Here is a 23,539-nt window from a genome sequence, read left to right on the forward strand (position 1 = left end):
CCTCAGGCATGCAAGGCAAGCGCTCTACCACTGAGCCACCTTCCCAGCCCTGAGTTGTGTTTTTAATTTGCTCTATCATCTCTGTCTTTTATTTAGCATAGAGATTTTAAGTTTAGTATAATTATTGATAGATTAGATCTTAAATTTATCCTATTTTTTTTCTGTTTGCACGATTCTTTTTGTTTCGTTCTCCTGCCTTTCTTGGGGAACGTAATTTGAACATAATTTAGAATTGAACATAGTTTAGAATTCCATTTTCATGTATTTATAGTACATTTGAGTATACCTCTAGTATAGACTTTTTAGTGTGTGTTTTAGATATTACATTATATTTACATAATTTACCCCATTTTATATCATTGCTTTATCATCTTATGTGAAGTATAAAACTTTACCTCTCTAAACATCCCTTTTTCCTTCCCCATTTATGATACAGTAGTCTTAAATATTCTGCATACATTTAGAATTATATCAGAGGTTTTATAAATTTTACTTCAACTATTAAACATAATTTAGAAAACTAAGAGGAGAAAGTGTGTTACCTTTACTCATATTTTTCTCCTATTGTTTTTCCTTCTTTCATGATATTCTGGTATTTCTTCTTTGTTTTATAAATTACTATTTGTAGGGAAGACATTCTTTAGCTATCCTCTAGAATAGGTCAGAAGTTGACAGACTCTCTGAGTTTTCTTTCATCTGAGAATGTCTGGATTTTTCCTTCTTTCCTAAAGATATTTTCACTGGGTATAGATTTCTGGGTTGACAGTTCTTTTTTTTTCAGCACTTGAGAAAAAAACTGTGTGCCTCTTCCTTTGACCTCCATGGTTTCTGATGAGATACCCACTGTCATTCGAATTGTTTTCTTCCTATAGGTAAGAAGTTGTTTCTCTCTTGATGTTTTCAGGTGTTTTTCATTGTCTCTGTATTTCAGAAGTTTGAATACAGTGTTTGTGAGTTTCAAGTTTATCCTCTTTGGGGTTTGCTCAACTTCTTGACTATGTAGGTTATATCTTGTACCAGATTTGGTAATATCTATTATGTCCTTGAGTGCTTCTTTAGCTCTGACTTTTCACCCTTTCTTTCCAGAAAGGACATGCCAAAGACTCCTGAGGTGATTGCTTTTTTCATTCTACTGTTCCTTTGTTGTTAAGATTGGGTTATTTTTGTTATTTTCCCATTCACTGATTGTTTTCCCTTTGCATTCCATTCTCCAGTTGAGCCCATCAATTAACTTTTAAGCCTCAGTTATTAAATTTTTGTTTAAAGATTTTATTTGGTTTGTCTTCTATTTCTTTCCTGAGCTTTGATTTGTTTCAAATGCATTTTCATTTTTCTGTGGAACATTTTTTGCGATGGCTTTTAAGGCTTTGTGAGATAATTCTACAATCTGTCATTCTACAATCTGTTTTATTGTCTTTTCTCATTGAAGTTGACTTTCTGGTTTGGGAGATCTCCTGCCACCACACACGTTCTGCCTACCCGGCACTGAGGATTCAACTCAGGGGCCTATTCAAAATTAGGTCTTGATTTATGTTTGGGCTGGGATATGCATCCCCATGTCACTGGAGATGATGAGTCTGAACCACTGTGCTCAGCCATTGTGCTCTACCTGTAGCTGGGATTACAGGTGCATTCAATCACACCCACCCCTGGTTGAGATGGAGCTTCACAGACTATTTTTTTTTTTTTTGGTCCTGGGGCCTGAACTCTGAGCCTTGGTGCTGTCCCTCAGCTCTTCAGCTTAAGGCTAGCGCTCTACCACTTGAGCCACTGCGCCACATCCGGCCTTTTCTGCTTATGTGGTGCTGAGGAATTGAACCCAGGGCATCATGCATTCAAGGCAAGCACTCTACCACTGAGCACTTTCCCAGCCCTCACAGACTACTTTTTTGCTTGGGCTAGCCTAAGTTACAATCCCTGGATTTCTGCCTCCTAAGTAGCTAGGATTATGCCTAAGCCACTTTGTCCAGCTACTCTTGATTTGGTTTTTTGGTTTGATGTCATCAGCCTATCATTCTTGTTTAAATTTTCTGTTCTGGCTCATCTGCAGTGATGCTCACCAGAGTGAGGGCTGGGTGGTGCCTTGCTGGTCTCAGGTGAGGTAGAAGAGCAGGTTTTAATTTGGCGTCCACAAAGCAATGGAAAGAGGTTTCCCATTACTGCTGGGCTAGAGTCTCAACTCTATACCAGGCCTCAATGGCTTATCATGATCTTTTGCCTTGACAGCTGCTTGTATAATTATGTTTAATTCATGTTGGATAGTTATGTAACTTTACCTTTGCTTTATAGTTTTTTGGTTTGGAATATTTTCCTTTGCTAAGTAATTTTTATCCTTATTTTCTGTTTTCTTCTTATGGGAACTTTGTATGGATATTGAATTCCTTTTTCAGGTAAACAAACTATTTTACATTTTCCTAGACCAAGAGCAAGAGTAAAATGTAATTTTTGTGGAGCACAGAATAGTTTTTGGGTAGTATGCTTGCTTTCTATTTCAGAGAACTCCTCTGTTAGTACAGTGAAATACACCTTCCTTTCCTGGATTTGGGGGAAGGCTCTCCTGGTTTTGTGTCTCTGATAATTACATGATCTTATCGCTGGCCCATAGTGCCGCTTATTTCCGGTGTTCCTCTTCCTCCTGACTCAGGGACTTTTCAAGCTTCTTCCTTGAACATACCCAGGTCAGATGATCTAGCAAGTATTTCTCTACTAAGACTGAAGTATTAAGGCTAAATATTTCTCGTATTGGTGGCCATATGCAGGTGCCATTCTCTACATCACCAGGACCAACCTTCTCTCCCACCACCTACTGTCCCTGCTTGGTTCTGCAGCTCTCATGTTTGTATTCTCACTTCACTTCCACGTAACTTTAAGCTCATGGCTTTCTCATCTCCAATATTCCAGAGATGTGGATGGTCAGTGGCTTATTTTTCCTTGTTGACCACATAGCTTATAGAGGTGCAAGAAGAAATGTCAGTGTAGGTGACTGCTGTGTCAGTGGACCAGCCTCTTTCTGTCCAGCTTTTTCTGAGTTTACAGTTGATAGCATATTACCTTTGTAATGTTCCTCCTTCCTCTTACTCTGATGAGCCTTTCTTCACTAAGGTTTGGTCTATTAAAAATTAGTTTCAACCTTTGTCTTTCTTGATCTTCTCCTTGTGTGTTTGTTCTCTTTTTTTAAATTTTGGCTCTTAGTATTCCTTTCTTTATTATTGTTATTATTAAGTAGTTGTACAAAGAGTTTGCAATTCTTTTTTCTCTTTTTTTTTTTGAGGTCTGAGGGCAGGGCTAGAACTCTTAACTGCTGTTTTTGCTCATTGGCTAGTATTCTACCAATTTTGCCACACCTCCAACTCCTTGGGTTCTTCCTTTTTTTTCCTTTCTTTTTCTTTTCTTTAGGGTTCACAATTCTGAAAGCACTAACCCAGAAAACCACTCAGATACACAGTCACGTAGAAGAAAGAAGAGTTTAATGTCAGCTAGAGGCTGACAGGCTATCTCTTGAGAGTAGCAAACTGCTTTCACAGCCTTAGAGGTAGATATAGTGTTAGGAGTCCCAAGGCAGAAGAAAGGGCTGGGACAGGGAATCTGGAGATGGAGATACCAGACAGCCAGGGCAGGACATTCTATAGCTGGCTTGCAGCCAAATATATTCTATAGCTGGTACCTTGGGATTATCCACTAGGACCAGTGTGTGACTGGGACTGAATATCTGGACTCCGTTTCTGACTTGGCTGTGGCCCAGCCTGGATTCTGAATGACCCAGGGTGAAGACTGTCAACCCAAAATAGGGGTGAATAAGCTTACAAATTCTGTAAGTTATGTTATGAGCCAGTGCTTCTTGGTCATATGTTACTGTTTCCTTCATTCTCCCCGAGTAGTCCTTTCTTATACTTTATTATCTGTATTGTAATATTCTTTCTCCTATTAACTGTTACTCTTCCATGGTATTTAGATATTTCTCTTTTCTAGTGTTTTAGAGATCTATTTCACTGAAGAATTACTTTTATACTGTGTAGTATGTTTTGAAATTTGTTTTTGTTTTAAATCTCTCTTCTAAGTTTCATTGTCATTCCTTCCTTCCTTCCTTCCTTTCTTCCTTCTTTCTTTTCTTTTTTCTTTCTTTGTTTGCCAGTCCTGGGGCTCAAACTCTGGGCTTGAATGTGATCTCTGAGTTGTTTTTTTTTGCTCAAGGCTAATGCTGCTTTGAGTCATAGTGCTACTTCCAGCTTTTTCTGTGATTAATTGGAGATAAGCATCTCACAGACTTTCCTGCCCTAGCTGACTTTGGACCCACAATCCTCAGATCATTGTGATTCTTACTTGATTTGTAAGTATGCCCTTAGATTTTGGAGTAGTAGAGGTTTCTTTGCATAGTGTCTTTTCCTCGCATCTGATGATTGATTCATTATTTCTTTGTATATGTCATCATTTGTATTTCCGAGCATCATGGTTTTTTTTCCCCCCTCTCCTTGTTCTTCTTAAAGAACATATTTCCTGATTTCTTTCAGTGAAATTTGATAGTGGCAAATTCTCTCATTTTGTCTGAATAATCATTATTCTGCCATTGTTTGTAGAAAGTGTTTTTCCATTGTATGAAATTCCAGCTTGTTAGTTATTTTCTCTCCTCATATTGAGACAGTTCCATTGCCCATTGCCTCTTTTGTTCTGTTGAGAAACTAGTTTTTAGTCCAAATGGTTTTTCTTTTGTAAGATTCTGTCTTCTCTCTTGCTGCATAAATAAAACCCTTTTAATTATGGAAAACTGAGTCATAAGGAAAGTAGAGACAAGTGTAATGAATCCCTGAGTCTGTCACCCATCCTTAACAATTGTCTACGTCACTAATCTTGTCCCAATTGCTTTTCTTTAATCATGCTGGATATAACTATGCCAGTAGCCATCTCATATCATCTGCAAATAGGGATAATTTGACTTTTTTCCCTACTTGGATTCCCCTCCCCCCCTTTTTTTTTGTTAGTCATGGGGCCTGAACTTGGCCTGGGCGCTGTCCCTCAGCTCTTCAGCTCAAGGCTAGCTCTCTACCACTTGAGCCACAGTGCCACTTCCGGCTTTTTCTATTTTTTTTTTCTTTTTGCCAGTCCTGGGGCTTGAACTCAGGGCCTGGGCGCTGACCAAGCTGCTTTTTGCTCAAAGCTAGTTCTCTACCACTTGAACCACAGCACCACATCTGGCTTTTTTGGTGTATGTGGAACTGAGGAATTGAACCCAGGGCTTCATGCATGTTAGGCAAGCACTCAACCACTAAGCCACAGGGCTTTTTTCTGCTTATGTGGTGTTGAGGAATCGAACGCAGGGCCTCATGCTTGCAAGGCAAACACTACCCCACTGAGCCACCTTCCCAGCCCCTTGGATCCTATTTATGTCTTTTTCTTACCTTATTGCTCTGTCTGGGAAATCCAGTTACATTGAAAAGGAGTGGAGAGAATGGACATCCTTGTCTTTTTCCTGATTTTAGAGGAAATGGTTTTACTTTTTACCATTTAGTATAATGTTGGCTGTAGGTTTGTCTTAGATGGCTTTTATTATGTTGAGTTACATTCTTTCTATTCCTGGCCTCTCCAGAGCTTTTATCATGAATGGATATTGGATTTTGTTGAAGGCTTTTTCTGAACCTATTTAGATGATTGTGTGATTCTTGCCATTGGCTCTGTTAATGTGATATTACATTTATTCATTTACATATATTGAACCAGCCTTGCATCTCTAGTTTGAAATGGCTCGATTGCAGTAAATGATAATTTTAAATTAGTCATTGAATTCTTTTTTTTTTTTTTTTTGTCAGTTCTGGATCTTGAACTCTGAGCCTGGGCACTGTCCCTGATCTTTTCAGCTCAAGGCTAGCATTCTACCCCTTGTGCCACAGAGCCACTTCTGGCTTTTGCTGCCTGTGTGGTACTCAGGAATCAAACCCAGGGCCTCATGCATGTGAGGCAAGCACTCTACCACTGAGCCACCTTTCCAGCCCCTCATTGAATTCTTTCAACACTTTTTTTTTTTTTTTTTCGCCAGTTGTGGGGCTTGAACTTGGACTTGGGTTCTGTTCCTGAGCTCTTTCTTTCACTCAAGGCTCGTGCTCTACCACTTAGAGCCACAGAACTACTTCCAGTTTCTGTTGGTTAATTGGAGATAAGAGTCTCACAGACTTTCTTGCCTGGGCTGGCTTTGAACTGCAATCCTTAGCCTCCTGAGTAGCTAGGATTACAGGTGTGAGCCATAGGCACCTGGCTTAGCAGGAATTTTATTGAGGAGCTTTGTGTCTATGTTCATGAAAGGGATTGGTCTATAGTTCTCTTTTTCCATTGGGCCATTGCTGGCTTTTGGGATGAGTGTACTGCTGGTTTCATGGAATGATTTTGGTTGTAATCTCTCCCTTTCTATTTTATGGAAAAATTTGAAGAGTGCTAGTATTCTTTAAAGGTCTTATAGAATTCAGCTGTGAATCCATTTGTACCTGGACTTTTCCTATTGGGAGACAGACTATTTATTACTTCTTTGATCTCATTGCTTGTTATAGGTCTGTTTAAATGTGTTATATCTTGGGTCAGTTTTGGCAGCTTATTTGCCTCTAGAAATTTATCCATTTTTCCAACTTATTTGCATATAGATTTTTAAATAGTCCCTTATAATCCTTTGGATTTCTTGGGTATTTGTTGTAATGTTTCCTTTGTCATCTCTAATTTTGTTGACTTGAGTCTTTTTTTTTTTTTTTTTGGTCAAATTAGCTAGGGGCCTGTCAGTCTTATTAATCTTATTAATTTTTTCAAAGAACCAGCTTTTTGTTTACTTGATTAAATGTATAGTTTTGTTTTTTTCAGACATGGTGCTTGAACTCTGGGCCTGGGCGCTGTCCCTGAGCTCCTTTTGCTCAAGGTGAGCACTCTACTACTTGAGCCATAGTGCCACTTCTGACTTTTTTGAATAGTTTATTGGAGATAAGACTCATAGAATTTCGTGCCTCGGCTGGCCTTGAACTGCGATCCTCAGATTTCATCTTCCTGAGTAGCTAGGATTACAGGGGTGAGCCACAAGCACCTGGCAAACATATAGTTTTTTTTGTTGTTGTTGTTGTTGGTCGTGGGGCTTGAACTCTGGGCTTGGGCACTGTCCCTGCCCTCTTCAGCTCAAGGCGAGCGCAAGGCGAGCACTCTTCTGCTTAGCCACAGTACTACTTCCGGTTTTCTGGTGGTTAATTGTAGATAAGAGTCTCATGGACTTTCCTGCCAAGGCTATCTTTGAACCACGATCCTCAGATCTCAGCCTCCTGAGTAGCTAGGATTACAGGTATGAACCACTGGTGCCTGGTGTGTAGTTTTTTTGTCTGTAATTTATTGATTTCTGCCCTGATTTTTATTCTTTCTATCTAGTAGTTTGGGGTTTGGTTTGTTTCTGTTTTTTTCTAGAAGTTGTGATAGCATCATAAGGTTGTTTGCTTGAGAGTTTTCTGTTCTCTTTATATAGGTACTTAGACCTATGAACTTTCCTTTTAATGCTGCTTTTGCTTTATCTCAGAGGTTCTGGTAGGATGTGATTTCATTTTTATTTGTTTACAGGAACATTTTAATTTCTCCCTTTATTTCTTCAGTGATCCAGCTGTTAATTAATAGTGTGTTATTCAGTCTCCATTGAGTATTTTCTGTAGTATCTTTCGCTGTTGAAATAAATTGTTGTAGTTTAATTCCATTGTGATCAGATAGGATACTGTTACTTTGTATTTGCTCAGGCTTGTTGTATGTCCTAGGATATGATCTATTTTAGAAGTTTCCATGGGTTGCTGAGAAGAACATGTATTGTGGGGTTACTGGGTGAAATACTCTATAGATGGCTACTAAATCCATTTGGGTTATGGTGTCATTTAATTTAGAGGTTTCTTTGCTGATCTTTTGTTTGGTCAACCTGTTTTTTGGTGAGAGTTAGGTGTTGAAGTCTGCCTCTATTATGGTCTTAGAGTCTATCAGTTCTTGCAAGTCTCAGAGTGTTTGTTTAATGTGTTGGGTGCTCCACTATTAGGCACATGTATGTTGACCACTGTAATTTCTTCTTTGTGTATCATTCCCTTAATTAATTCTAATCTCTAATTAATTCTAATCCTTTTGCTATTGTAAGACAGTTCCTTCTTGGATTTTGTTGCCTTCGATATTAATTCCTTATTTTGTAAGTTCACAGTTTTAATAACAATGTGTCTAGGATGTGTTTTTTCTCTGGTCTTGTCTACTTGGAGTTCTGTATGCCTCCATCAGATGGGTGAGAATCTCTTGAGGTTGGGGACATTTTCTGTTATTGTTTTGTTGAATATGTTCTCAATGCATTTAGTTTTTAATTCTTCTTTCTCATCTATCCCATTATATGTAGATTTGATCTTCTGGCAGAGTCTAAAAGTTCTTGTGTATCCCTTTGGTATATTCTGTTTTTCTAGTGCCTCTTACTGTTCATTCCAATTCTTCTGCTTTATAATCCCTGATAGCTGTTTTCAAACTTCTTTTGTTCTGTTGCCCTAGGCTTTCAACTGTGTTTGGTTTTAGGGTGACATAGCTCTTCATGCTCTCTTCTCTTTAAAGAATTCCTCTCTCATCTCCTGCATTGCCTTCTTCGTTTTTTTAGCTGTTTGTTCAGCTCCTAGTTTTCTTCCAGTGTTTTGAAGATCTGTTCCTTCATTTCATTGGTCATTTCTCTCTCAACATTGTTTTAGTGAGTTTAATGTTGGCCTCTTTTCTGTTTCATTCTAACTTGTCTTTTTCTGTGACAGTGTTGTTTATGAGGGTGGTGTGTTGTCTTGTTTATTCATGAGTTTTGTCATTTTTTTGCTGTGACTTACACATCTGGGTTCAGGGTTTGTGGGCATTTGGGTCTTTTGGGTATTTTAAATCAGTGATCTCTTGCAGGTTCATTAAGATGAAGCCATGTTTGGAGGTGTTATTTGTAGTGAGAGGGTTGATCTCAGTTGACTGCCAACCCATCTCTGTGCTCTAGAATGTTTGTGGAACATTTTCCCTCTCTGGTTAAGGAAAGCTTGGATTTAAAGGTTTTTATTTTATTTTTTTTTTTATTGTGAAAATACTGTACAGAGGGGTTACAATTACATGGGCAAGATAATGAGTACATTTCTTATCAAGCATTGTAGCCTCCTCCTTTGTTTCCCCTCCCCATTCCATCCTTTCTACACCCCCCCCCCCCCCCCCCCCCCAGGATTTAAAGATTTTTGTAGATGGTAAACCATCATCTTGTGTTTCTGGTAGGTTCAGAATGCAAAGGGTCAGTGGCTCCAGCGTTCAGTTGAATTCAGTGAACTGGTGTTGGGTCTGTGTTCCCTAGGAGGCCTTCCTGTCCTAGGTAGGAGTGGTGCAGAAATTGAGGGTTGGGAAAGTTCTAGGTATTTTGTTACATAGGGTGAGGAAGGGTGAGAATTAGGCTTTGTAGAAGAGGTTAATGGGAAGATAGAGTGAAGTGTTCAGGGGAGGGGAAAAGGGACATAAAGTTGTACTGAGCTGAGGTACTGTGAAGGAGAGACTGGGAAAAAAGACAGAGTGGGGCAGGTACCACTGATGGTCTAGAATGATGAGGAAGTAAAAAGGAAAAGCAAAGATTGTCCAGTTAGAAGAAAGATAAATTGATAGGGGATTCAGAAGCAGGAAGCAGAAGATGGAAAATAGCTCAAGATAACCAACGATTGTAATTTGTAGCCTAGTTACTAGGAAGTATTTGAGTATTAAAGGGGGTTAGAAAGTGCAGTACAGAGTTGAGAGCTATGTGACTCAATGGGGGATTTCACTAACACGCTGGGTGGGTGATAAGTGGGGGAGAGGCAGCTAGGAGGAGGATTAAGTGGTAGGGAAATACAATCTTCTAAACGACTCTGCTATGGAGGCGATTCTGACTCAGGTAACATGACCTGGGCTCATTAGGTAAAACTAATTTTTAAAGATTTCACTTTGCAGTGGCAGCCTCTCCATTTTAACTGGCACTTCAAGGATTTAAATCCTTTTTTGTTGTTGTTGGTCGTGGGGCTTGAACTCTGGGCCTGGACGCTGTCCCTCAGCTCTTCAGCTCAAGGCTAGTGCTCTACCACTTGAGCCACAGCGACACTTTCAGTTTTCTGGTGGTTTATTAGAGATAAGAGTCTCATGGACTTTCCTGCCCAGGCTGGCTTTGAAACTTGATCCTCAGATCTCAGCCTCCTGAGTAGATAGGATTACAGGCATGAGCTACCAGTGCCTGGCTTAAATCCTATTTTTTCTAATTCCAAAGCATTTTTTTTTGGGGGGGGGGGGCAGTCCTGGGGCTTGAACTCAGGGCCTGGGCACTGTCCCTGAGCTTCTTTTGCTCAAGGCTAGCACTCTACCACTTGAGCCACAGCACCACTTCCGGCCTTTTCTGTTTATGTGGTACTAAGGAATCGAACCCAGGGCTTCATGCATGCTAGGCAAGCGCTCTACCACTAGGCCACCTTCCCAGCCCCCCCCCCACTTTTTAATATATGAAAATGTATAGAATTACTGTATGTAGGGCAGCATGTCAGTCGACCAGACAGTGCCAGTGACCTCTAACGATGAAAAGTTAGTTTAGTTTATATGTGTATGTGTGTGTGTGTGTGTATATACATACAGATACATATATATGGGCATGCATATTTGAAAATGCGACATAAAAGTAAAAATGTGTGTCCTCCATCTTTGAAGAGAAGAAAGGTTTATTATGATTCCAGATGATCACGAGTTTTAACCATTTTTGTTTTTTAAGAAAAGTCTTGACTTCCAAGAATGGAAATAGGAGATAAGGATTAAAGCCAAAATTAGGATGAATAAAAAAAAATGTTTCATGAAAAAAAAAGAGAAAGTGGTAGTGAAAATGGTTCAGTAAGATGGTTTCAGTTTAAGAAAGGAAAAAGAGAGAAGAAAGAAAAGCAAACAAAAAAGCAGGGGAGGAGGTAGGAAACGAGAATCAATTGGAGAGTGTTGATTGGGGAAATTGATGGTAAATCACCTTTTTTTTTTTTTTTTTTCTGATTTGCAGCTGGGAAAAACCAGAGTTAAACAAGTGCAACATTTAATACAGTTAAAGCCATCCACGGTCAAAGACTGGTAAACTTGTGTACAGCAACTGTGATGTGATGTTAGGTTTTTCTCCACCTAACTTCCTTTAAGTGGAGGGAGGGATTTAGAGATTAAGTAGGGCATGCTACTGATTACAGCTTTTATGGGCTCTGCAGGGGAGCCCCAAGGACAGGCCTGGCAGCCTGATGCCAGCTTAGGTCTTATCAGCTTGTGTCCTTTGTGCCCTGTGGTTTTTAAGGTCTAATTCCTCAAGTGCATCCTGCATTCAATACCCTCAGGCTTTTGTCTTAGTTTAGTGGGAATTCCCAATTCAGCCTGCACTCCACCTGCACTCCTGATTCTGTGAAGCTGAGTTTGCCCAGTTCTCTGTCAGTGGTCCTGTTTAGATTTCTGTGGGGGGTGGGGCGGGGTGGAGGAGGGCCGCGGGGGGGGAGGGGATACTCTGTGTCCCCTCCCAGGGTTTCTGCAATTGGGGCTATAGCTAAGACCTTGGGATCTCTGTCCTCAGGCTGGAAGCAACAGGGTTTGATGATCTCATGGCTGTGGTGGGCTTTTCCTGAGCCTCTTTAACTCTAGGGGACAATGACTTGATTGCAGGCCACTGTGAGTACCTCTTGTTCTCTGGGTTCCTGGAGGAAGTGCCCCTAAGATGGTAAGTCCCAGCCTCAGTCCTGGGAGTCAGGGGACCCAGGGGACATGTTCTCAGGACCATTTTTTAAGATTTCTCACTGAAGACCTGGAATTGGTTCCAGAAATGGACATTGTTATTAGATCTGTAGATTTCCCCTTACTCCTGTGCATCTTGGTCTCCAATGGCATTCGATTTGGAGGACTGCCTTGAACTGCTGGAATTACAAGAGTCCATGGGGTCTAACCTCCCAGACAGCTGTAGCCAGTGAAGGGATAGTACAGGCACAAGAGGGCCCAGGCCTGCGGCTATAGATCAGGAAGATTCTGAAAGTTAGTTGAGAACCCAGAATGCTCCTCAAGGAACTAACCCTGCCTTTTATAGGACTTCATCTAAAATTGTACCCCTGTTTGGCTTCTTCACATCCCTGTCCTGCTTTCTCTTTCCCTTCCAGTTGTTCCTGAAAGTCCTTTAACAGAGAAGAACTCTAGTCTCCTTCACTGGAGGCTGACCTAGATTCAGTGGGTGAGAAACTATCTCTGGCCATTGGCACTTTGTGCGTGTGCGTGCGCGCACTTGAGGTTATTTCTGTACCACTTGACCCACACCTCCACTTCTGGCTTTTTGGTGGTTAATTTGAGATAAGAATCTTTTCCCCTGGATAGGCTTTGAACCATGATCCTCAGATTTCAGCCTCCTGAGTAGCTAGGATTACAGGTGTGAGCCACTGCTACACAGACACCTTAAAAATTTACTGAGATTTGCTTAATCTAGGATTGTGACATTTGTTCCATTTTCTATTTTTTCCTCCATCCTTTCCCTTTTAATCTTGAATAATTGTTTTGTTTATTTGCTTACATATCACATTTTCTCAGAGCTCTATTCAAAAGTTACCAATTTTGCTTATGTTTAGTTGTTACTTTTGTAAGTTTACCATGCATGGAAAACAAATTCTACACTTATTTATATTAACCTCCCATTTAGCAATATAAAGACCTCAGAGCAGTACTTTAGTTGTATTACTGTTGTTCAGTTTAGTCCTAAAAAGTCCCATAAAACATGATTATTATTTTGGCTGTGTTTGTTGTTTATGTTTTGTACATTATTGGTACCTGCCTTTCATTCCTGCTTCATATGCTTCTCTTTGAGTGGTTTTGCTCTTCCTGAAGGAAGCCATTCCACCATAACATGGCTTATGCATTCCTGAAAATGTCACCACTGAAATAGCAGTTCTGAAGAAAAGTAGGTAGTGCTTATATAACTCTGCAACCTAACATGACCAAAACCAGGAACAACTCTAATAAAAATAGAGCAACGTGAAATCTGCGCTGGCATTGTCACACCCAGTATGGAAATGAATTAAACCTTTGTAGCCTTAAACACCAGGGCTTAACCAGACTCCTCCTATGAGGTGCTGGAAGGGAAGGAATTCACATCCAGGCGAGACCAGCCTCCTCCTGCATGAGAGTAACCTAACCGTTTGTGCTGTGCTCGTGGAGTGGTTCTCCACAGGCGTTTCTCCCTCAGGACTCATGCTCAAGCCCCAGTCCTTTTCACCCTGTCCCAGTGAAAGTGGTGCTTTCTGAGTATGACAAATTCAAGTGGTCTCAGGGATGCCTGGGTTGATGTGAGGTCCTTGCTTCTTCCCACCCAGGGACAGCTGCCCTTGAGTTCTGTCTGTGCCTTCCCATCTCAGCATCTTCAGACAGGGGCAAGTAATATGCTTTTCTTCAGCTGCCACAGTGGGGTTCAGGAGCAGCATTGGTTAGTAGTATTGGGTTAGTTTTATAGACTTTTATTGCTTGCTCATTTTAAAAGCTGTTTATAAAAATGTTTACATATTTTTATTTCTCATCTAAAAATTTCAATATTTGCAGTCATTAGTAGTATAAGTCAATTATTTTTCATGCCTGTCTTTTAGTATTAATAAATTTGCCTGATTGTCTTCTACTTCAGTGGTTTGATTTTGCTATTACGAAGTAGTTGCCTCTTCCTCCCCTTCCTCCTCTACTCTTCTTCCTCCTCTTCCTCTCCTTCCTCTTTTTTTAACTCTCCTCCTTCTCATTCTCTTCCTCTTCTTCCTCCTCTCCATTTCCTCTCCTCTCCTTCTCCTCCTCCTCCTCTCTTTCTTTTCCTCCTCGTCCTGCTCATCTTCTCCTCTCCTCCTCCCCCTCCTCCTTTTCTCCTCCTCCTTCTCTTCTTCTACTTCTCTTCATCTTCCTCCCTTTCCTCTTCCTTCTCTACCTCCTCCCTCTCCTCTACTCCTCTTCCTTCTTCTTTTTCCTCCTCCTCTCCTTTTTTATAACCTGCTTTCAACAATGAATTTACTTAGTCTGTAGTAAATTTCATCTTGATCCTTTAAAGTTTTTTCTTAGTCTGCTTTGGTCACTTTCTTTGACTTTGTTGTAGTATTTTAGAAGTTCTACCCAGGCTTCAACATCTTTTTTTCCTTCTTTTTTTTTTTATAGTGGTGGTACTGGGGTTTAACCCTAAATGTGCTTGCTAGAAATGTGCTCTACAATGTGAGTCATGCTGAGCTCTTTCGTCTTGATTTTTTTGAGATAGGGTCTCATGCTTTGCCTTGGCGCCAACCTCAGACCTCAACCCTTCTACCTGTGGCTTCCTGTGTAGCTGAGACCACAGATATGTACCACCATACCTGCATATTGGTTGAGATCGGATCTTGATTACTTTTTGTGTGGATTGGCCTTGAATGGCAACTCTTTAATCTCTAGGCTTTGACAGAACAAGCATGTGTGCCACCATGCCTGACCCTTATTATTTTAAGAGGTATAAACATGAGATAGTTCAAATGATAAACAATGCCTTGTACCTCAGATATCAGGAATTATATTGCTGATGGTGACTGCAATATACATTAACATAGTTAAAAATGAAGAATTGCTGAGAGAAGAGGGGACAAAGCTTAAGGCCATTTTTACCAGGAGAATTTGATTTGGGTGAAGAATGCTGGGGGTCAGGGGAGGTCGAGCGAGCAGAGGAAGGGCCAAGGGAGACGCTGTAATCAGTGGGTGCTGAGCGTGAACCTAGGGAGACAGGACTGTGAGCAGGGTGGTGGGCAAGGTATCGTTCAGTATCTTTTTGGACTCCCTGGCATATCAAGCCTTTTCTTTGGGGTCTTCAAAAGAAATCCCAGGTCAGAGCAAGCTAAATGATGGGGTTCAGGGAACACCTGTGGATCTATGTGCCCTAGGCTGTCTGTTTCTTTCTTTTTTTTTTTGCTGCTCAGAGATCCCTTAGAGGAAGAACTCACTAGGCTCTGGATTGTCAAGATGTAGGATTCATGGGCTTCCATACCAAGGATAGTGCCCAGCTGAGTGCCTCTCCCACTGCAACCCCAGCAGTGTGGAAGGTGGAGAGGTCCTGCTCAGGTCTCCATAGAAGACAGCCCTCCATCCGGGTCTTAACTGCAGTGCTGATACTCCCCCTCCACATGCCACGCCATGCTCTGCCTGATGAAGCTGTATTCTAAGCCACGTGTTCTTCCTTGGGCGGGCACAGGATGGCTTTCTTCACTTACCTTTGGTTCTGGAGCTGGGAGAGACCCATGTGATGTGTGCTTTATGGGCACACACTCCTAACTTGGAGGCCCTGTATCCTTATAGGTGGTAACATGGACCTGGAAAGCCAAGCAGAGGGGAAGAAGGAGGCAGAAGCTGACGACATGCCAAGGAGTGGCCCCCGGCCCATCGTCCCATACAGCTCCATGTTCTGTTTGAGCCCTACCAACCTGTGAGTCTCCTCACTACCCACATGTGTGGTTGTCTTTCTCATCTACTTCCTGTGGCCCACATGAACACAGTAGCCGATGTACAGGGACCAGTTCTACCCCCTGACTTAGAACCCAGTGACCACAGAAGTCCCATGAGGCCATTTCACTTTACAGACAAGGACCCAGGGCCTTGTGGACAGACATGCAGCCAAGATGTCTTGGTGCTAGAGCTGGGCTTGGACTCAAGGTGGTCAGCTCCAGAGCCTCACTCCCTCTCCTGTAGTGTGTTCACTGCTGCACACATGGACTCCATGAGTGCCTATCACACATAACACCTCCCTCCTTCTATCCATCCTTCCTTCATTCCCATCACACACACATGCATGCATGTTTGTTGTGTGTGCCATTTTTCTGTTGTGTGTCCCCTTTCATGTGTATTTGTTACGATTCACCATCTACTCATAAGTCTGGTTCTCATTAATCCAGCCAACACTCACATGCAAGCAGCATTCTAGGGGCTTGACACAGGCAGTAATAACTAGGTCAGGAACATCTGTCTTGAAGCAGATGGGCTGGTGAGAGAGACAGACAACAGACAAGGCGATGGTTTGCAAGCCATGTGCAGTGGCTCATGCCTGTAACCACAGCTAGCTTTCAGGAGGTAGAGTAAGAGAATTGAGGTAGAAGGATTTACATAGTCTAACTCGTGTAAAAGTGTGAGACTCCGTCAGGCACAGTGAAGGTTTGGGTGAGGGGGTCAGGGGAGGCCAAGAGAGCAGAGGAAGGGCCAAGGGAGAAGCTGTAATCAGTGGGTGCCTACAATCCTAGCTACGTGGAGTGGGGATTGGGGGGCTGAAATGATGGTTCAAAGCCAGCCTGGGCAAAAAGTTTGTGAGACTCCTTTCTCAGCCAAGAGCTGGGTATAGTGCTTTTCACCTGCCATCCCAGCTATGGCAGAAGACTGAGATCAGCCCAGCCCGGACAGAAGAATTTACAAGACTCAGTCTCAATAGAAAGAACTGAGTGTGATGAAGTGCCTGTCACCCTACTTATGTTGGGAAGCCTAATACAGGGGGACCGCAGTCCAGGTGCATACCTGGGCAACAAATGAGACCACCTCAAAATAACCAGGGCAAAGAAAGGCCGGAGGCATGTCTTAGTGCTAGACCTCCTGTCAAGCAAGTTAAAACTCTGAATTCAAATTCCTATACAACCACCAAAAAGAAAAGAAAAGAATGAATGAAAGAAAATGTGTGAAAATAAACAAGTCAGGAATGAGTGCCAGGAAAAAACAAAGTAAGAGATGGAGATTAAAACTAGATGGAAAGGTTAATTGGGGTCCTTAGAGGTGAGACTGGAATAAAACTTGAAGGGAGGAAGAGTGCTCCAGGTAAAGGTAGAATCCCGCAAAAGCCAGCCTGGACAGAGCCAGGCGGGTGCTGAACAGGTCAAAGGATAGCAGTGTAGGAGTGACCATTGCTGACCTGGCCAGCTGTTCTTTATACCTTTATTGTCCCACTCTCTCCACCCAGCCCTCCTCACACATTCTCTCCCCTTCCCGCCATTCTGTCATTTGACACACATATATCGGGAACTCAATCTGTTGTGCAAGGGTTAAAATAAATGGGAACAGGGACAGATGGACTCTCTGCCCTGTTGGACTGACAATGTAGTGGGAAGGTGAACAGGTAACAGTCAAGAAAAGCATGGGGATGGCAAAGTAGGGAGGCTCTGGTGTTGTGAGACAGGTTGGAGAAGGCCAGGGGAGTTTCATAGAGGAAGTGATGTCTTTGTTGGAACCATGAAGGATGAGTAAGAGTTAAAAAGGAAGAATGGGTACTGTTTTAGAGAAGGGTGTTACAGTGGTCCAGGACTAGAAGACAGCAGGATGGACAGGTAGTACAGGGAGTGTGTTGTCCTGGGGAAGACCTGGATGGTCACCAAAGAGGCCCCCAAAGTATGAGGGCTGCACAGGTAGGTTCACATCTAACTGTACTCCAGTAGGACGTGTTAGTAGGAGAGTTGGAACAGGAGATCATTTAGTAGGTGGCCAGGAAGTAAAGGGGGTGGTTTGACCAGGGTATTTAGAATTGAGGCTTGTAAATGAAATATTTGAGGAGAAATTTTAGAGGCAGAATCTGTATAATTTGATATTAAGTTCTACATGGAAGGGGAAGGAATGTCAGTGATGACATGTTGTCATCTCCTGGCCAGTGATAGACAGGGTGTCACTGAGACCAGCAGTGCCCTTAGAGGTCTGTCTGGGCTATGAGATCTAGCTAGCTGACCAATCCTGCAGAGCCAGGGCAGCTGGGGTGTCTCATGGCCAGGTGAACTGGAAGTCTGAGTCTGGGAGTATAGCCAAGGAGTAGAAACCTAGGTACAAGCTGAGTTGTGTGATGGCCATTAGAACTAAAGGCTAGGAAGTGACCAGGGATGAAGTCCAGCTGGTGGCTCTCTGAGCTTATGTAGGGTGGTGATGAAGAGAGGAGTGGGGTCCCTTCAGGGAGGAACGGAGTGGGTTAGTTGCTGGAAATGGCAGACTGTGTAGGGTAGACATTCTTGGGAATGCGGAGGAGCTTGTGGCAAGGGAGTGGCTGCCTGCAGAGGGAATTACAGCACTTGTGATGTTTTGTGGGGCTTTCTGCCTCACTAGCCAGTCTGTGGTGGCTGCTTCTTATCCACTACCCTACTTTACCCTCCTGACCCCCGCTTGCTGCCATGTTGCCTCTTGTATCAGCAGCTGCTAGTTTCCTGCTCCCTTATCTCTGCACTGCTTGCTGGTACTTTGCTCCCTAGAGTGGAGCTTCATGAGGCCAGGTACCTGCCTTTCTTACTCATTGCTATACCCAGTAGATGCTCAATAATGTTGAACAGCTGAGCAAAGGTCAGCAAGTGACTGAAGCAGGAGGCAAGTGGATGATGGTATGCTCACATATAGCCCTGAAAGTGTTACAAGCATGCACCCAGCACAGACTTGGACATGTACTCTAAGTCAAAGGAGGTCTACAGTCTGCAAGGGTGCTGTGGTAAAATTCTTCCCTCCACCCACCTGCTGCACACCTGTTCTGTCAAGGGTGTTGGTTCTGGGGCTACAGACAGTTGGGAAACAAGTGGAGGGAGTTATGCTCTAGCAAAATGTTATTGACATGAAGAGGGCCAGCCTTGTAAGGCCTGGGAGCTGTGCTTGTTAAGCTGTGGCCTGTAGCTCTCACAGGAGCATCAGACACTATCAGTCACCTGGTCTCTGTCCCTAGACCACAAAGACACTGGGAAAAGCTCCACTCTGGTGGCATACATTCCTTGGTAGAAGCTGGGAGAAGCCCTTCCTACAGGAGAGTCTTGTGTCTCTGGGCCCTGTGGTCACCTGTGTCTTATCTCCACAGGCTCCGTCGGTTCTGCCATTACATTGTTACCATGCGGTACTTTGAGATGGTCATTCTTGTGGTCATTGCCTTGAGCAGTATTGCCCTAGCCGCTGAGGATCCAGTACGGACAGACTCTTTCAGGAACAATGTGAGTGGTGTCAGGCCTGCTGCCAGGTTGAGGGGTTGCCACTGTGTGAGTTCCCAGGGCCCAAGGTGCTGGATGGTACTGGACCCTGTCTCTTCACCATCATCCTCTCCCTCTGTGGGTATAGAACCCAAGCCTGGAGAAGCCACCTGCTGGAGTCCCCCTTTTACTGAGGTGCCAGAGTCAGTTGAGGCTGCCCTAGAGAGGGGTCTTGCCAGATGGTGTTCATTTCAGCCTCCCCCAGATTGTTGCCAACTAGCTTTTGCCTGATGATTGTCTACTCCTAGAGTGTTGGGGGAAACAGAGAACCCCTGTTGTGGTACTGGTTCTAGCTTTTCTTCCCAGCCTTTGTAAGCAACTCTCCTTTTGATTCTAGGCTCTGAAATATATGGATTACATCTTCACAGGCGTCTTTACCTTTGAGATGGTAATAAAGGTAAGATATAATGGCTCCCATAGCCCCTGTGGAAGCATGTGAGTGATGATACGGGGGCCATCTGTGTGTATGGGAAGTATTCCAGGAGCAAGAGGCCCTCCTGGTCATGAAGGGCCTCTAGCCCCACAGTGCTTTGGAGCATTGACACTTGATGGGTGCATGATCTCACCGTACCTCGCTTCCAAGCATGGTTGCTATAGGCTTTGTTTAAGATGCCTGTGTGGGCTGAGCCCCTCTTCCAGGTTTGCCTGCACATGGACACGACATTGAACAGAGCACCGGGAGACTTTGGAGAGGGATGGCTAGAAGGCTTTTGGTTGCTGAGGACTAAATTTTGTTGTTGTTGACTAAATTTTGTTGTTGCTGTTGCTGGTTGTGGGGCTTGAACTCAGGGCCTGGGTGCTGTCCCTGAGCTCTTTTGCTCAAGGCTAGCATTCTACCTCTTTGAGCCACAGCACCACTTCTGGTTTTTGGGTGGTTAATTGGAGATAAGATTCCCATGGGGACTTTTCTGCCCAGGTTGGCTTTGAACTGCAATCCTCAGATCTCAGCCTACCGAGCAGCTAGGATTACAGGCATGAGCCACCTGTGCCCAGCCTGAGGACTAAATTTAAGCAGATCCAGGGTTCCTCTAATGGCAGAATGACAATCCACCATGTTATTGTAACTTTGTTTTTCCTTCTTTACAAGGTGCTCTTTATTCATGTCTGTCAGGTTTGGCCTTCATATGTTTTCACAGGTGCATGTTCAGTGCCACTGGTTGCCCATATTTGTGCACATACATCAGTATACTCAGTGCCTACATGCATGCAGTCTCCTCAGGGAGCACTTTCAGGAGCACGTGAGCATGATCCCACTGCTGCCCATATATGGTCAGTCTGTGATAGAGGGGTGATAGCAGAGACTGAGGCTGAGCGTTGTTACGGTACTTACCCAAAATAACAGTGCCAGGAGTAGGAGAGGTAGGCTATGTACAAAAATGGCTAAGAATTGTCAGCAAGCTATTCTGCTGCCCTACCCTGCCCTGCTCCTTCAGGGACTGAGCGGTGTAAACTCTCTAGGAGCAATGTATCTGTTGCTAGCAATGGAGGAACAGGGAGGGACAGGGATTTCTTGTTGTAGTTGGGCTCCAGGGAAGGTAGGAGCCAGCCAGAACTCAGCTAGTCAGTTATGCACCTGGCAAGGATATCTGGCTTAGGGCCTCACTAAGGGCAGTTGACTCCGTGACCTGGATCTTATCTTCCATGAGGAAGGTGCTTCTGCGCGTCACTGGGGTGACGGGTTCAGGTGTGCACAGCCAACACACTGAATCTTGTTCAGAGAGTGACCAGAGCCACATGCTCTGCTATAGTTAGGCCTAGTTCTGCCTCTTTTCTGTATGTACTCGGACACCCACTTCTCCCCTGCAGATGATTGACTTGGGGCTGCTGCTTCACCCTGGAGCCTACTTCCGGGACCTGTGGAACATTCTCGACTTCATTGTGGTCAGTGGGGCCTTGGTGGCATTTGCCTTCTCGTAAGTAGCCACTTCTTCTTTGCATCCAGTGAGCACATCCCCCAGAATGATGTGAGGGAGGGAGGCAGATGACCCACGTTGGCCTCCCTGGCTGGCCTCCTCGTATTTGGCCTCCCAGACACGACTGTCCTGCCTGTCTCGGCCTGGGCTATGGGATGGGAAGACTCAAGGCCCATCTGTCCTAGAACACTGCCTTTGGTCTGAAACTTGGTGGCTAGGCCTGTGGGTATTTGGCATCTCCCTCATGGGGTCCTTCTTGAGGCAGTTTCCTTCTCTGAGACAAATACCTGAGTGGGAAGCCTCTGGTGCTTTCTGTCCCAGCCAGAGCTGGTGGAAGGTTTTCCCTTACTGAGTTATGAAACCATTCCCTCTGACTCCTGACCAGGAGATGCTCAGCCTGGTGGTGCCTGGGACTAGAATGGGGTCCCCTAGAACCTGCATGGAGGATGTGGGGCTCAGGTGGAGCCACAGATGGAGCAATATAGGAAGTTGTGAGTGTGATTTGGAGAGGAGCAAAACCTTGGTGGAGGCCAGATACTGAAGGGAAGCTTTTATTGTTTTTTGGCCCCTGGGGGGACTTGCTCATAGACATGCCTTCCCTGCCCTCCCATGGCACTGACTCTGTTCTCTTTGTCTTCCTGTTGCTGGACTCTCGGTAGGAGCTTCATGGGGTAATGCCTTCCCTTCCTCTCATACTGCCTGACATCATGGCACACCCATGGCCTCTGGCTGGTCATCATGGCTTCATGCCTGCTCATCCACCTCCACCCCATCTGGGCTGCATGTTCCCTAGCCATCCCCAGCCACTGTTCCGGACATGATTAGGGGTTGGGGGCTGGGGCTGGGCTTGGTCAGCTCTTGGTGAAGAGGCTTTTAGTGAGCAGGTTGTCTTAGGTGAGTGCTGCCGGCTGAGATACCAGCTTGCAGTGGGGGCAGTAAGGATTCTGGGTGGGACCGGATCATGGCCTAGGATGCAGGACATACTGAGGTGCTTTTCTACGTGGCTCCTTTCTGGAAAGGAGGCTTTTTCTCAGGCCCTGCCACTCCTCTGGGTGTCTTAATAGACCTTCTTTCTGTGATGAAGGAGGTAAGAACTTAGCCAGAGTGTTATACAGGACTGTAACTGGTTTGACAGAGGCCCCAGGTAGGAGGATGAGAACGGTGCCATCCAGTCGTGTGGTACGGAGCAAGCAAGCCAAGGAGCAAAGGGAGAGGACGAAGCCTTTGGGAGACCTCTCCCAAGCCCTTCCCCCGCTTTGCCAGTACCTAGCCCTTTTCTTGGTACTGGTGGAGAACTATGGGCAGAGCAAGCTCAGTGTTTCAAGGGCAGTCTTCATTGTTGTGGGGTTTTTTTTTGTTGTTGTTTTTGTTTTGTTGGTCATGGGACTTGAACTCTGGGCCTGGGCGCTGTCCCTCAGCTCTTCAGCTCAAGGCTAGTGCTCTACCACTTGAGCCACGGCACCACTTCCTTGTCTTGTTTTTTGAAGTTCTACTGAACTTTTGCCTCCTGAGTGCTAGCTCACAGGCATTGCTACTATTCCCAGCTCTGAGACAGTGTGATCTGATTCTACAACATGTTGTTGGGGAGACGGAAGGGTTGGGGTTCAACTTCTCCTGAAAAGCCTGAGCTGTTGCTCCCTGCTGAGCCTAAAGCTTTGCTAGAGTCCAAAGGAGGCCATCAGATATATGACAACTCCACATACAGGTCGGGCCCAGAGATGTGGGCAGAAAGTGACCTCTGGAAAGGCAGGGGTAAGATTCCCTGTATGAGTGAGTGCCACTCACTAGTCTTGAGTCTCACCGAGTCAATGAATGGCCTCCTCAACAGGAGGCCTCCTTGCACTGTTGGCTTTAACTGGGGCCAATAGCTAATTTCTACTGCAAATTCCTGGGCCCCTGACTGACAGGTGTTGACTGACAGCAGTGTTGGAATCTGCTAATTTCTGGGCTCTTGACTGATAAGTGGAGGCCTCTCATCCTGGACTTCTAAGCTTGCTCTGGTACCTGAATTTTCTTTAACTGTATTTTTTTTTTGTTTTTTCTTTTTTGGTACTGGGGATCGAACCCAGGATGTTGCTTTGCCACTGAGCTACATCCCAGCCCAACTGGTACCTGAATTTTCTTTACCTGATTTCCTGTCTCCCACCTTCACATGAATTTTCCTGTTTGTTTCCTCCTTACTTCAGCAGTAGGGCTTGAAATCTGGCCCTCATTGGTAGGCAGGTGCTTTACCAGTTGAGCCGTGTCTCCAGTTCCTTTTTGTATTCACTGGTTATTTGTGAGGTATAGTCATTTTATGCCTGGATGGCCTGGGGTATCATTCTCCTACCTGTGTTTCTCTGGGTTGCTGGGGTTGACAGGAGTGCACTATTGTGCCTAATTGTGAAAAGATGGAGTATGCCACTTCCTTTTTGCCTGGTCTGGCCTCAGGCAAATCAGAGGCCTCTGGCTTCAGAGATTGATCCCCCAATCTCTGCCTCCCAAGTAGCTAGGATTATAGGCTTGAGCCATGACACCTGGGATCTGCTGCTTTCTTGACCATCTTGGTATGTCTTTGCTTCTCTGGGGCTATTTCCCTCCACCTACTCACTCCTGCCTGTGTCATTGTCTTTGTCTTTGTGTGTCTTTGTCTCTTACCTTCTCCTC

General features: G+C 44.1%; 1 protein-coding gene across 1 annotated transcript in view; it reads left to right on the top strand.

The window, feature by feature from the left end:
* Cacna1b (calcium voltage-gated channel subunit alpha1 B) overlaps window positions 1-23,539 on the top strand; it is a gene marked incomplete at its 5' end in the record, with an annotated part of 135,773 nt that overhangs the window by 58,861 nt on the left and 53,373 nt on the right. The window contains 4 exons of the mRNA XM_042671639.1: window positions 15,322-15,448; window positions 18,815-18,944; window positions 19,318-19,377; window positions 20,787-20,893. Of these exons, the coding sequence (XP_042527573.1) occupies window positions 15,322-15,448; window positions 18,815-18,944; window positions 19,318-19,377; window positions 20,787-20,893 (424 nt within the window). The remainder of the gene's footprint in view (window positions 1-15,321; window positions 15,449-18,814; window positions 18,945-19,317; window positions 19,378-20,786; window positions 20,894-23,539) is intronic.

Source organism: Dipodomys spectabilis, unplaced genomic scaffold, assembly GCF_019054845.1.
Source record: "Dipodomys spectabilis isolate Male_0828 unplaced genomic scaffold, ASM1905484v1 ptg000650l, whole genome shotgun sequence".
Taxonomy (NCBI): Eukaryota; Metazoa; Chordata; class Mammalia; order Rodentia; family Heteromyidae; genus Dipodomys; species Dipodomys spectabilis.